At 41.6% G+C, this 15,539-nt stretch overlaps 1 protein-coding gene across 2 annotated transcripts; it reads left to right on the top strand.

Annotated features, from left to right (window-relative positions):
• Window positions 1-363: 363 nt before the first annotated feature.
• PRL (prolactin) lies at window positions 364-12,610 on the top strand. 2 transcript variants are annotated; one of them, XM_047797847.1, is made up of 5 exons: window positions 364-440; window positions 2,795-2,976; window positions 5,555-5,662; window positions 9,646-9,825; window positions 12,274-12,610. In XM_047797847.1, exons 1-5 carry the CDS (start codon window positions 413-415, stop codon window positions 12,463-12,465), a joined length of 690 nt encoding a protein of 229 aa, XP_047653803.1. In that variant the 5' UTR covers window positions 364-412; the 3' UTR covers window positions 12,466-12,610. The 2 variants fall into 2 exon arrangements, with proteins under 2 accessions (XP_047653803.1, XP_047653802.1); XM_047797846.1 differs by having other exon boundaries at window positions 413-440; window positions 2,792-2,976; window positions 12,274-12,465.
• The last annotated feature ends 2,929 nt before the right edge of the window (window positions 12,611-15,539 follow it).

The following is a 15,539-nucleotide window of genomic DNA, read 5'->3' as shown; positions in this document are numbered from 1 at the left end:
AGTGAAAGATAATGCTATATTCAAGAAACTGCAGAGAAATAAAGGCAAATTTTAAAGTAAATGACTTCTGTAATTTTACAGGTCCTCTAACCCAAACTAGTCTCCAGATCTCACTTTCATTATCTCTCTCATTTCCTTTTGGTCTAATTAATCAAAATCCTTCCTAGATGTTCATTTCTGGCCAGTATGTCTTCCTGAATATGAATAAGAAATAGAATACCATTTGATGTTTGAAATTATGGGGGTAATCTCAATGACGGAAATAGATGACTGGCAAAAGGGAAGGGAATGCCTGATTAAATATATTCATGAAGATGTCAAAGGCTTATAAAGCCAATATCTGGGGAAGAGAAAGCTTGTGGGACTACCAGATCACCCCTGGCGAAGTGTGTTTCTCGAAATCATCACCGCCATGGACAACAGAGGGTCGTCACAGAAAGGTATGTACAGCAGCTCATGGAGTTGTTGGCTTTCTCAACACTCCTGTGGGGGTATCCATTGGACATTTTAGCTAATGTTCTAGCCAGAGGTTTCAGGACTACAGAGTTTAGAAGAGGTATCTAATCACTGCTCAAGAAATCACTTGTATGAGGGCACAACAGAACAGTACACAGCTCTCAAATGGGGGAATACCTTCCAGAGACATTTGGCTAATGTCTAGAGATGTTTGGGGTTGTCTTCATTTGGGGGAGAGGCACTCCTGGTATCTCGTGAGTGGAGGTCAGAGATGCTGCTAAACATACCACAATGCACAGGACGGCCCCCAGGACAAGGAATTATCCAGCTCAAATTGCCAATAATGCCAAAGTGGAGACACCACAGACTGGAATAAGACCAAAAGTGTCTCTGAGTCCTATCTATTGCAACCACAGAAGGTAGAAACTGACATTGTCTAGTTCCCAGGCCTCTTCCGTAGTTTGGCCAAGATGAGTCAGCCTGATGAAACTTTTAACTCTGAAGCCACGATATAGACAATGATAGCAGAAATGTCTTCTGCAATACTTTGTCGATTGGATTTAAGCCAAATAACATTTTAAAAGGAAACACAGGCTAGTAATAACTAATTGCCTTTACTTTCTTGGTTGACATTTGCAAGAAAAAGAAATTAGTAACAACCATAAAATTTATTTTATGAAACAATAAAAACATTTATATATTTTATCTCATCTTAGACTGTGAAAAGCCTTCAGATGATAAAGATACAGATAAATGTAGTCAGGGTTAAAGAATATCTATCCAGTTATGACTTTCCTAGAACTAATATTCCAATTTCTCTATCTGCAAAGCACTTTTTATTTGTACTTGTAGATAAAACATCTATAAGCAGCTACATTATGTGACTATAATGTACTGAAAATACATTCTTTGGAAACATAATGTTTTTGAAAATTTAAAAGTATCTTACATAAATCATCTTATAACACCAGTATTTCTTATTTTGCAGCTAAAAGGTTGTTTGGTTACATACATTCTATACTAAACAGTCTTTTTAGATATTTTCAGGTATTTGCAGTTACGCATTTTTTCACCATAAATCCTTAGCACTTGCTTTGCTTTATCCTGGACACTTCCAATTACATTTATTGATGACTCCATTGGAAATTAGTTTTCTGATGAACACATTTTTACATTAAACATTCTTTTGGAGTAGTCTGAAGTTAAAAAGTGATTTTATGACATGGTTTCTTTTCTTTTGAAAGTGTAAATTATTGATATACAGTGGTTCACATCTGTCCATCTGCTGAGACAGTAAATGAGTGACTAAATAATCTCTGATGATTGTCAAAGACTGAAAAGTGTTTTATGTATAGAGAAGAACAAGTGGATAAAGTCAACTTTCTAGGCTCACTGTTATCACACAATCAAAGGCAAAGTATTTTTATTTGCCAGTAGTCAGTGATCTCTGCAAGCACTGTGTAATCCCAGCTCCTGGTGTGGTCCCTATTCCACATATGCAGACTGACAGCCCACACGCATGTGTGATGTGACATGGGAAAGTGAAAACAATGACAGTATTGGCATCCAGCCGCCTCCATCTGCTAAAAATGGGACTTGGGGAAAAGAAATCACTTACCTTCTCTAAGCCTTCTTGTTTCATTAACATAATTCAATGGTAATAATGAAGGTCAAGGCTATTTCACAGGGTTATTGTGAAACAGAAGCTTTAAAAAGAAATCTTAAAGCTTTTGGCTAAGTATCAAGGAAATGCATGGGGTTACTAAAGGTGAGTTAGCAGATCTAGGCAACAGTATCCTTTTTAACTTAGAATTCTCTCAGTACTCAATATTAATGATCAGTCAATCGTGTTTATTCTTAGCAGGCACAATGGGGTTAACCAGACAACCCCATCAGTGCTGCTGCTCTTGCCATTTCAGTGTCTAAAATGTAAGCATTAGTCAACACAGAGTTAAAAAATTACAGACTCCTAGAGAGCTTGGCTGCTGAGAATCTGCAGAAAGTCCTAAGACATTCAACTATCTTAAGAGAATGACCTAAACACTCTGGCTCAAAATTAATTTAAGCTCCAAATGTTCGCAAAGCATAGAAGCACTTCTGGGAGCGATACAAAAATGCAGGGAGTAACCTACTTTCCAAACTATATATCTGTGCAAATAGAATTACATATCTGAATTTGTACAGTGGAAGGTGTTGATCGGTCCCCACCCCAGCTATTACAGCACCGAATCACGCTGAAGGGCACTTGGCAGAGATAGGGCTTCTGTGGACAGGATGGCTTCTGATAACCTCAGTTGAATAGATCATCTCAGAGCGGCTCATGTTTGCATTTAAGCAGGGTCACTCCTGCTCCTACTGCTGCTGGTGTCAAATCTGTTCTTGTGCAAGAGCGTGGCCTCCCTGCCCATCTGCCCCAGCGGGGCTGTCAACTGCCAGGTGTCCCTTCGAGACCTGTTCGACCGTGCAGTCATCCTGTCCCACTACATCCATAACCTCTCCTCGGAAATGTTCAACGAATTTGTGAGTACCGTACTTCTTGCATCTTTCCAGGAAGAACCTTTGCCAAAGCCACTGGGCTCTACAACTCTTGAAACAAGAAAGGTGCATCAGCCAAACGTCAAATAATATACTTTCTAGGTTTAAAACAAACAAACAAAAAGAAATCAGCTCATAAGATGTAGAAGTGGAAGGGTCAGTTTCATGAAATGTTAAAGATTCTTGAAGAGCATAATCACTTTTTAAATTTCATTTAATTCTTTTTTTTTGGGGGGGGGGGTTAGGGCTACACCCGTGGCATGTGGAATTTTCCAGGCTAGGAGTCAAATCAGAGCTGCAGCTGCCGGCCTACGCCACAGCCACAAAAACATGGGATCCAAGCTGTGAATTAGAACTATACCGCAGCTCACAGCAATGCCACGTCCTTAACCCATCGAGCAAGGCCAGGTATCAAACCTGCATCCTCTACTAGTCAGGTTCATTACCCCAGAGCCAGAACGGGAACTCCTCATTTTATTTTTTAAGCCTCCAGAATAAATGTTAAGCACCTATCCTAGTCAGCTTGGGCTGCCATAATAGAAAGTCACAGACTGGGTGGATTAAATGCCAGAAGTTTACTTCCTCCGAGTTCTGGGGCTGGAAGTCCCTAATCAGGGTGCCAGCATCGTTAGGCTCTGGTGAGGGCTGTCTTCTTCCCAACTTGTGCTCTCCATGTGGCCTCCCATTTAGGGTGGGGGAGAGATAGACAGAGACACAGAGATAGAGAAAAAACTCTCGGAGTGTTTCTCCTTACAAAGACAGTAATCCTATTGGGTCAGGGCTCCACCCTACAAGCTCCTCTAACCTTAACTACCTTCATATAGGCCTTATCTCTAAACACAGTACATCGGGGACTGGGGCCTCAATATACGAATTGTGGGGAGACACAAACATTCAGTCCATAACGTAGTTTTAGGTGGGGCTGAGGAAAAGGAAGCATGTTGATTTTTTGTCCGTGTGTGCCTTCTTAGGCTTTGTTCACATAACACATGGTAGAATGCAGATAAGGCATTGCAGTGAACGGGTGGACTGACCACATTAACTGAAGTTGAATCCATGTCAGGAAAACAAACATAACAATAGCGGGGTTTTTTTATTATTATTTTTTTTATTTTTTGTCTTTTTAGGGCTGCACCTGCAGCCTATGGAGGTTCCCAAGCTAGGGATCCAACCAGAACTGTAGCTGCCAGCCTATGCCTAAGCAACAGCAACACGGGAGCCCAGCAGCATCTGCAACCTCCACCACAGCTCACAGCAACGCCAGATCCTTAACCCACTGAGTGAGGCCAGGGATCGAATTCACATCCTCATGGATGCTCAAATGCTCGTCGGTTCACTAACTGCTGAGCCATGATGGGAACTCCAACAATAGTATTTTAAATGCTGCAAATGATGATTCTAAGATTTGCAGTGGGTAGGTTTAGAACTACAATAGAAGAGCTAGTTTAGAATTAGAAACAAATATTTTCGTTCTAATGAAGGTACTTAGAAAGTTGTTTGTTAACTCTTTTAGATCAAGGACCAGACAGTGGATTTAAAAAAAATGCTGCTCAATGTTTGTATTAAATTCAAGTAGCTCTTTTTATGCACTAATTTTTCTTTTATCCTCCACTTCTGACTGACCATCTTTTTCCCAAATCTTCCAGTAATCTCCTTAAATTTCACATCTTTTGCTAAAGATTGGTTTTTTTCTCTATTAATGTGTTAGCTAGTTTTTTTTTTTTCTTCTTCTTCTTCTTCTTCTGAGTTCAGGGCTTAGAATTTCCCAGAATTTTATGCTGTTTTTCTGAGTTACCAGTTTTTCACAATCAACAAAACTGTATTCTGCATCTCTGATGAACATTAGGTGGGTGAATTCAGAGGTTACTCAAAAGAAAAGTTATAATTTTATAACTCCTATTGGTTCTGATCCACAGTAGACAAGAAATTAAGTGGTTAAATATAAGTATATATGCACCATATTTAGTTCAAATATTTTAAAGAGATACTTAAAACATCTAATATTTACTATTTGGGGTACTTTCAATGTTTGCTATCAAAATAATAACTTGTGGGAAGCGTGAAATTAAACAAGGGAAGAGACAAGAAGGAAAAAGGTTGAAATTTAGAAAAGTTCAGTGAAAAAAATTTTTTTTCTTTTTTCTTTTGGTCTTTTGTCTATTTAAGGCCACACCCATGGCATATGGAAGTTCCCAGGCTAGGAGTCTAATGGGGGCTACAGCTGTGGGCCTACTCCACAGCCACAGCACCGCAGGATCCAAGCCACATCTGTGACCTACACCACAGCCAGATCCTTAACCCACTGAGCAAGGCCAGAGATCAAACCCACAGCTTCATGGTTCCTAGTCAGATTCGTTTCCGCTGCACCATGACAGGAACTTCTGAAAAAACTGTTTATAGAGATAATAGAAAGAATAGATAATAAAAAGAATGACCTTCAATTTTTATGTGGCTCTCAGCTAAAAAAAAAAATGTATTAATATGTGTTAATATTCTAGTAACGGGTTCACTTATCCAATGACGAGACAACTCTAACTAACTGAATTTGCTTGATCACTTCCAGGATAAAAGGTATGCCCAGGGCAGAGGGTTCATTACCAAGGCCATCAACAGCTGCCACACCTCCTCCCTCTCTACGCCTGAAGACAAAGAGCAAGCCCAACAGATCCATGTGAGTCTTTTTTTCCCTCTGACTTCCCCCCCTACAAACAACTGAGAGGGCACACTGGTGTTACCAGGTTGAAGATTATTTGAGGTCACGGGAACAGTACACGCAAAGATAGGTGGAAGAGTACATGCAATCAAAGAGAAATTACATTACATAGTTGATGAACTATGAGTAAAATCAAGTGTTGACTAAAGATCTGTAGCAGCAAAATAAGTAACACATCTATAAACTGTCCATGCAGACATTTTAACCAATGCATTAGACCCAGGATTGCATATATGATACTGTATGAAGGCATGAACTGGGTTGGACGGCCATGTGTAAAATGTAGGATTTGCGAAATTCATGGATATGTCAGAAGGACCATTCCAGAGTTATTTATCCCATATTACTAGTGATTCCTATACAGATGCAGTTAACACAACATGCTGCGCCACCATTCGAACCCTCACTTCTGACTTTCAAGATGCTCCTTCATTCTATTTCTACCTCCCCGACACCTACTTCATTCTTCACGGACTCCTCTGTCACCTCTTATTCTTAATTACAAGTCTCTCGCCAAATGAGGTCTTATAAAATATTATGTTTTTTTTCCCCATGGCTGCAATTGTCGCCTCGGCTCTGTTGATAACAAAGTCTGTAAATCAAGCCCTGATCGTTTATCCCAGCTCCAATTTTTTATCATCATAATCTCTCCCTTCTGATTTTCTGCCCTAATTCCAGTCTTAACATGATTTAAAACAAATATTTTCGCATATACTCCCCCTTAAATACAATCTGTTCTTTCTCTACAACTTTGTTAATGCTACCAGCATTCTGTCTACTAAGCTTATTAACGATGATGATGATACAATAAAGAAAGGAGGAAGAGGGGTTTTAAAAAAGTAAATTTAAATGTAAATAAGTGTAAATTTTATTGAGAGCTACTATATTACCACACATTTTACAAACCACTTTAAGTGCATTACTATATTTAATCCTCACGAAAAAATCCTGCAGTACAGGCTCTGTTCTTATACTTACTGAGATAAGATACCAAGGCTCAGTCAAGCTATGGAATTTGCACCAGTATAACCAGTAGTGGCTTCAACCAATTCAGAACACTCACTCTTAATTGTTAAGCTACAATGTCCCCAGCCAACTGCACAGCCACCCACTACACAGTCTTCATTTTTTAAAATTATAGCTAATTTACAATGTTTCTTCAATTTCTGTTGTACAGCAAAGTGGCCCAAGCACACACAGTTTCCTGCGCTGTACAGGAGGGCCCCATTGCCCATCCATTTCAAATGTAACAGTTTGCATCCCCAAACCCCAAACCCCAAACTCCCCATCCATCCTACTCCCTCTCCCCTCACCCAGGCAACCACAAGTCTGTTCTCCTTGGCCATGATCTGTTTCTGTTTCATAGATAGGATCATCTGTGCCATATTTTAGATTCCACATATAATCATGGTATTTGTCTTTTTCTTTCTAGTTTACTTCACTTAGTATGAGAATGTCTAGTTCCATCCATGTTGCTACAAATGGCATTAGTTTGTCTTTTTTAGGGCTGGGTAGTATTCCATTGTGTGTACGTATGTGTGTATATATCTCACATCTCTGAATTCATTCATCTGTCAATGGACATTTAGATGTTTTCATGTCTTGGTTACTGTGAATAATGCCACTGTGAACATGTGGGTACATTTTTTTTTTTTTGGTCTTTTGTCCTTTTAGGGCTGCACTCACAGAATATGGAAGTTCCCAGGGTAGGGGTCAACAGTTAATCAGAGCTGTTGCTGCCGGCCTACACCAGAGCCACAGCAACGCCATATTTGAGCCACGTCTACAATGCTCACAGCAATGCCGGATCCTTAACCCACTGAGCAAGTCCAGGGATCAAACCTGAAACCTCATGATTCCTAGTCGGATTCACTTACTCTGCACCACAACAGGAACTCCCTTTTTAAAATTAATTAATTATTTATTTTTTGTTGTATTTTTTTAAGTTATAGTTTTGTCCAGATATATGCCCAGGAGTGGGATTGCTGGAACATATGGTAATTCTATATTTAGTTTTCTGAGGTAACTCCATACTGATTTTCATAGTGGTTGTACAACTTACATTCCCACCAACAGTGAGGGAGGGTACCCTTTGCTCCATACCCTCTCCAGCATTTGTTGTCAACTTGTTAATGACAGTCATTCTGACTGGTGTGAGGTGGTACCTCATTGTAGTTTGATTTGCATTTCTCTAATAATTAGTGATGTTGAGCATTTTTTTCATGCCCCTATTGGCCATCCTTATGTCTTCTTTGAAGACATGTCTATTTATATCTTCTGCCCATTTTTCAATGGGGTTGTTTTTTTGTTGTTCAGTTGTATGAGTTGTTTATATATTTTGGAGATTAGGCCCTTGTCTGGTGCATCAATAGCAAAGTTTTTCTCCCATTCTGTGGGTTGTCCTTTCATATATATATATATATATATATATATTTTTTTTTAGTTTCCTCTGCTATGCAAAAGGTTTTTTTCGTTTGGTTGGTTTTTTTGCTTGTTTGTTTGTTTGCTTTCTAGGGCCAAACCTGAGGCATATGGAAGTTCCCAGGTTAGGGGTCGAATCGGAGCTGCAGCTTCAGGGCCTATTCTACAGCCACACCAATGTGGAATCCGAGCCGCGTCTGCGACCTACACCACAGCTCGTGGTAACACCAGACCCTTAAACCACTGAGCAAGGCCAGGGATCAAACCCACGTCCTCATGGATACTAGTCAGGTCTGTAACCTGCTGGGCCACAATGGGAATTCCCTGTGCAAAAGCTTTTGAGGTGCTTTTCTTTTTTTGCCTTTTCTAGGGCCACTCCCACAGCACATGCAGGTTCCCAGGTTAGGGGTCGAATCGGAGCTGTAGCCTCCAGCCTACACCAGAGCCACAGCAACGCGGGATCCGAGCCGCGTCTGCGACCTACACCACAGCTCACGGCAACGCCAGATCCTTAACCCACTGAGCAAGGCCAGGGATCGAACTCTCAACCTCATGGTCCCTAGTGGGATTCGTTAACCACTGCGCCACGACAGGAACTCCTTGAGGTGCATTTCTTTACAGCTCCTTAATTTCACATCCTCGTCGTGTTTCCATAGCCATGTCTATTCTGTTCTTCCCTACTCTTCATTTCCTGTACCACTAGACTAGTTCACAGACACCAAGAAAACAAGAGTTTTAAATCAGAGATGCCTAACCCTTTAGCAGTCCATGCCCCATCCTGCTAGTAGTAAACCTCTGTTTACGCTTTGCCAGTGAGCAAAAGCCTCCATTGTGAATTCCATTGCTGATGTTACTAAAGCCAGCACTGGGCCATTTTCTTCTCCGATAAATGTCAACAGAATAGGTTGCTCGGACAGCATATGAGAGGCTGGTGTCTACACAGACTGAGGAAATCATGTCTACAAATGCCAAGTCTGCTTCACTATCTCTTTGTTCAAATACCATAAAACAAAATCACCAGTCAAAAAACAAATACCTTGATGAATGATCTAATTCATTAATACGAATAAGTCTATAGGTGAAAATGACGTGAGCCCTTTGTCCTCGACATTGGGTGGAATCTCTCCTTCCCGAGTCAGATACACCAGGCACATACCGAGTTCTACAAAATACTTATGTTTCTCTCCGTGGCCAAGCAAAGTGGTCAAATATAAAACAGGTCACTGAATGATAGGATAGTTGAACTTCAGAGAGAAAAAAAGAATTCTCTATGTTTATAAATTAGAAATTATGAGAAGAATTAGTTATTTAAATAAGTCAGTTTTTTTAAATGCTAGCAATGCATAAGCTCAGAGATGACATTTTATGCTTTTACAACTTTTACCATGTTTGAAAACTGCTGCATAGACACAGGGATAACAGAGGGATATTTTAGCTCAGCCTCTCTGAGCAAAATCCCATGTAACTAAACCCATATCACGATACTTATCTTAATGAGTTTGTTTCTCATGGTCGATTAGCATGAAGTCCTCCTGAACTTGATACTGAGAGTGCTGCGCTCCTGGAATGACCCGCTGTATCACCTGGTCACGGAAGTGAGGGGTATGCAGGAAGCCCCAGATGCTATCCTCTCAAGAGCCATAGAGATCGAGGAACAAAACAAACGGCTTCTAGAAGGCATGGAGAAGATAGTCGGCCAGGTAAGCAGCCTCCCGGGGCTTCCTTGCTTTTCTCACTAACGAAAGAGGTGACCTCTGTGATATGAAATGAGTTTTGAAGTATCTCTCTTTGTCAGAACAAGACCCAGGCATTCTATCTCCTACACTGCTACTAAATAAAGCAAGAGCCTAGACCATTCATAGTGATGGATTCTATCGTAAGTGAACTGTAGAATTCTACTGTGATTTTGGTCAGTCACAGATTTCCCTACACTCCACACACATCCAGCGAAAGCTTGCCTACTCCTGGGCACAGGTGGTTGAAATATTTTCCAGGGAAAGAGAATGAGAGAATAGAATCAGCACCATAAATGTCTTCCTCAAAGTATCCCAGGACATCTGCTACGGAAATTCTGCTTGTGTTCCTTCCCCGTCCTGCTCAAACCAAAGGATGAGAGTCGGAAGGGAGAAAAGAGAAAGTCAAAAGAAAGATTGGATGGTATTTCCCCTCAGTCTTCCCTGCTCCACTGGAGATACTTCTCAGGGAAGGAAGGAGAATGAAAAGATGAGGCAATAGCATAAATGCTGTCCCACAAGCCCTAGATTTCAGTGGGTCACAAAAGATGAGGATGCCTCTTTTCTGGAATGTTTTTTATTTTGCAGTTGACAGAAAGTTCTCCCATTCTACAGTTTGTTTGGTGGGGGGGGGGGAAGACTCCAAAATCAAAACTCACATCACTGCATTTACTCTCCCCAAATAATTTCTCATATTTAGATTGAGTTAATATTTGCAATGTAAATCTCCATTTACATGAGAGGATCTCAACATGAGTGAGGTAACATCTAAGCAGCTTCCTGAAGTTCTCAGAAACAAAGTATCATCTCAAGAAAAAATATGTGATTACAGGCACAATAACAGGTGTGATCTTCTCTTTCTCTTAATGTGTACAAGGTACATGGTATCCTGTACTACTTTTGTTATTTTCAGGGGAGGAGAATATATCTAACACAAATAAAGCACATTTTAACCCTGGGATATATGAAATAAACACCTAGATTGTCGAGTTATTTTCTTCATTCCTGTGGGCACCTATTTTCTGAGCTCACTTATTTGTCCCATTATACTTCATTTTGCACTCTTTTTTTTTAATACTGCTTACTTATTTATTCTTCTTCCTATCATTGCCCTTTGCACAGTAAATTTTGGCTTAAGGCTAATGAACCAAAAATTTAAAAATTATATATATAAAGCAAGGCAACACACACACACACACATACACACTCTTAAATTCCAATAAGGAATCTCAGGTTTAAAAAATATTTTTACACTGTGGAAGAAAGTTAGTTTGTCAGATCAGGGTCCACAGTTACCCCAGGTCTGTAGCTAGAAACTCTCCAAACCAGGGGACATCCCCTGCTGCTGCGCTCGTTACCTGGACTCTTGGTCTCTGGAGATTCCCAGCCCACGGAGGCTAACAAAGCATGAAGATGCATGGTGTTCCCCCTCATGCTGCTCAGGGTCCTCTTGTTCTCACAGCCATGCTCCCCACCCTACCACCTGTCCCTCACCACTGCCAGCACACCCCCCCCCCTTTTACAGGCACTTTCCACAGTACCTTCCACCCCAGAGACATCAAAAGAATGCATGTAGTCCTCAGAGGGGTTACCTGTGCTGGGTGGACTGTAAAAGTCCTCCTGAATTTCAGCAGATCTTCTTAGTCACAGTCATGACTAGATGAGCTTCCCCTTCAACCACTTAACACAAGCTCCATCTTTTTTTTGGGGGGGGGGCGCAACCCATGACATATGGAAGTTTTCAGGCTAGAGGTCAAATTGGAGCTGTAGCTGCTGGCCTATGCCACAGAGACAGCAACGCAGGATCTGAGCTGTGTCTGTGACCTCCACCACAGCTCACAGCAATGCCGGATCCTTAACCCACTGAGTGAGGCCAGGGATCGAACCTGCATCCTCATGGAATCTAGTTGGGTTCGTTCACCACTGAGCCACGAATGGAACTCCCCCTGTCATTTCTAAGCTCTTTAATACACATACTATATGGAGAAGAGAATGAGTTCTGAGTGGGAAAAAGATACATGTAGTGATGATGGCCTGTTGGAAGAAATGCAATAAAAAGTGCACATCAGAGACAAGACTGAGGAACTATTTCACTCAGTTCCTCAAGTGATGCAACTCTGTTCCTTAATCACATCCACATACATATTCAAACAGCAGCTTTCTCCTGCTCCATCTTTTTACTCCCATACAACCATACCTCATCTGTGATCACACGCATAACAAAGCGTTATACTTGAGTTCTGCTTCTAGCTTTTGGATTACTAATAGATTTCTGATACACACTGGCTCAAAAATCCATGTCTAGAGTTTTACATTAATGTGCCTTCCCCAAATCTCAGGTTGTCAATGAGAAGCAACAAAGAGAAGCAAATACTGTTAACACTACTAATCAGCCCTTCTCTCATGGGTGCTCAGGTCCATCCTGGAATCAAGGAGAATGAGGTCTACTCTGTGTGGTCCGGACTTCCCTCCCTGCAGATGGCTGATGAAGACACTCGCCTTTTTGCTTTTTATAACCTGCTCCACTGCCTACGCAGGGATTCACATAAGATTGACAATTATCTCAAGCTTCTCAAGTGCCGAATCATCTACGACAGCAACTGCTAAGCCCACGTCCATCCCGTCTGTTTCTTAACGCTCCATCCCATAGAAAGATTCTTTTAGTTTTATAGCTTTTTAATGCATGCTTGGGTGTAACGCATCTCCTCTTAAAAAAATAAAGACTCCGTAGAGATGTCAAAAATCTTAAAAAGCAAACTTGTCTAAGTTCCTTATCTTCATTTAATAGAAAATCAAAGGAAAATTCATCCCTACCATTGAGAAGTTCCTTTTAAAACTTGTCACAAACAGCAGACGCTAGCATTACAAAAAGGACCGTGAACAGCTGACTTTAGAGTCACAGCAAATTATGATGGGTCAAGTTATTAGAATCAAAGAGTGAGATAATTACTAATTACGCCGGCCATGCTACTAAGAAGACTGAATTCTCAGGATTCTTGACCAAAGCCAGCCACGTGTGTGCGCCAACTTTCACAGCCTTAGGACACACAGTATAAGTGCTATAAAACTGCGATGGACTCAAATAGCAACAGGTTTACTGAACTGTCTAAAAATTGTGAGAATGCTTCTTAGTCCTGGGCAGTTATAACAAAATACCAGACTTCTAAACAATAGATATTGATTTCCATGACATGGTCAGGCGAAGGAGGCCCTGTGCCAGTCAATGTACTGCTTGTTGTACCCTCGTGTGGCAGAAGTCTCTTTTACATAAGAGCACTAACCTCACTCAGGAGGCTCCACCCTTATAATGTGATCACCTCCCAAAGGCCCCACCTATGAATATTATCACCACCGAGGGGAGGTTAGGATTTCGACACGTGAAATTTCAGGTGGACACAAAGATTCAGCCCACGGCAGATACAAACACGAATTGGCTTCATCCTCTTCCAGGAGCTATCTTCAGCCAAGGATCCCATCTCCTCAGCAGTACCTCACACACATTCCTCGTCACTTTGGGGTTAACAAGCCCAGGCCAGCAAGTTGCAGCTCCATCTCAGGTTCAACCTATTCAATGTTTCGCTTCCTAGTTGAGGCCTCGGGAAAGCAGATATGTCCATTTCTGCAGGGCTTGTTCACTCCTCTGGCTATGCTGGAATAGGACAGAGGATGAGGAGGGATGGAAAGTTCTGACAGAGCTGACTTACGGGGTGCTATGGTTGCCTTCCCACGGCCAAGAGGGACTGATCTGAAACTCCCTCTTTGTGACAAGTGTCTCACTTATGGGGCCCCCTTGTGATTTTCCAGGACATTCCCAAGATGGGGACACCCCACTGCACTGTTCTTTTCTCACCAGGGGAAATGTTCTGGCACCCACGGCTCTGCCCCCCCCCCCCCCCGCCCCCCGGCAGTGTCCTCCACGGCTTCTGTTCCCGTGTCCCTCACCCTGCAAGCATCCTCCTAGAGAAAATGAACTGGCTTAAGCTCAGCTGTCTGCTAGCTGGCCCAGGGGAAAACTCATGCCTCATAACCACTCCAAACAACTGAATGGCAGTAATTACTGTGTGTGCTTCGGACCCCATCCTGGGGTCTCTGGACAATTCTCTGCCCGGTCACATAGACACAGAGTGGATTAGAAAGTTGGATTCGTAAAGAGGAGATGGCATTCTCTCCTTTTGGAACCATGAGTAATTATCTTTGTCAATAATTAGATAGTTGGCCTTACCAACATCCCCTGCTAGGTCACTGTATTATAAAACCTTCTGCATATATATAGTCTCTATGTATTGAGAACGCAAAGAGATAACTGGATTAGGGCAGCTCAGCTTGTTCAACTCCCTCTAAACAATCTGGGATGAGGGCCAGCCTCTTTGCCAGCTCTCTTGAGAAGGCAGTGGTATTGCCAGTCTGTCTCTGCAGCATCTTTAGGGCTTTAGCAGGAATTCCTTGACAAGAGACAAAGGGAAATATTCCATCCCACATCCTGACAGAGATGCAATAAAAGGGTAGAAGAGAAGGAGGATGAAGAGGAATAGAAGAGGAAGATAGAAGGAAGGAAAAATAAGAAGAGGGAAACATGAGTAAAAGCCTTGGGTTGTGAGGGATGCGATGCTCTTAGACGGCTGTTATTTGGTGAAGACCCAAAATATTATCTCATATTCCCCTTTTGCTTCCATTTCCTCTTCTCTACTCCTTTTCCAAAACTGTCCTTTGTATTAGGAGTTTTCTTTGCCGTTAATAATTGACTTGCCATAGTTCTGAATTTAAGCAAAATGTGGCTCCTCAAATCAGAAGGCGGCCCTTTTCTTCTGTCATGCACAGAAACCTTTCACACACGTACAGGAACACGTATGAGCAAAGCCAACCTCCTCCCCCATAGAAAGGGTTGTTTTTGTCTGAGTCCTGCTCTTGTCTCTAGCTGTGATGACACAAACCTTTCAGAACACAACAGAAGACCTGGCCCCAAACCAATGTATCAATCTCTCCCTTTTCCTCCGCATGCAAGATAAATGTCAGCTTTCTCATATTTCCACTTTCTTCTTTTAAAAGGCAGAAGACTATTGGGAAAAACCTGTATGTACTTTCCTTCTAAGTCACTTACTGCTGAAAACATCTAATTCTATTGTGCTACCCCCTTAGCTTGCTTTCCTTCAATGTCTAGCTATTTGCCACAGAGAGGATGGTATTTATCAGAGATGAAATTTGGCGATAAGGAGAACAATGCAATTGTGTGACACACGCATTTGCCCACACACACCTTCGTGCATTCTTCTCCTATAAAGTTTATTCCAAGCATAAATTTAAGACTTCAGGTAAACAACCCAGGTGGTGATAGTGAAAGGCCTCTCTGTGCTTGACCGTGACATATAAGCTGAATACTGTAGATTTCAGACAATACTGAGCAAAGCCACAAGTGTTCTGTAGAATCAGCAAGGGGTAGCTGAAAAGAGGATATTTGGAAAAAATAACAATAACTCCCCTGCCAACCAGAGTGAGTCTATTTTTTCCCCTCTCTTACAGATTTCCATGTAAGATTATGTTGAAAGAAATGGCCCTGCTATAGCAAGAACAGCAGCAGTGGTTACCAAACAGAAACGAACAAATGAAAATCCCTGGAAGTTCACACTGATCTCACAGATGAGTAAAGCACATGCCATGGACACAAGGACTTCGATTGAGGTTAA

Source organism: Phacochoerus africanus, chromosome 9 (genome assembly GCF_016906955.1).
Source record: "Phacochoerus africanus isolate WHEZ1 chromosome 9, ROS_Pafr_v1, whole genome shotgun sequence".
In the NCBI taxonomy this organism is placed as follows: domain Eukaryota; kingdom Metazoa; phylum Chordata; class Mammalia; order Artiodactyla; family Suidae; genus Phacochoerus; species Phacochoerus africanus.
Note: the sequence above shows the minus strand (reverse complement) of the source record. Positions and strands in the feature narration are given on the sequence as shown.

What these genes read in the sequence shown, in the direction of transcription:
- PRL (XM_047797846.1), top strand. Translation starts at nt 413, where the DNA reads ATGGACAACAGAGGGTCGTCACAGAAAG. An exon ending in CAGAGGGTCGTCACAGAAAG is followed by an intron (nt 441 to 2,791) that starts GTATGTACAGCA and finishes TTTGCATTTAAG; the next exon opens with CAGGGTCACTCCTGCTCCTA. An exon ending in TGGAGAAGATAGTCGGCCAG is followed by an intron (nt 9,826 to 12,273) that starts GTAAGCAGCCTC and finishes ATGGGTGCTCAG; the next exon opens with GTCCATCCTGGAATCAAGGA.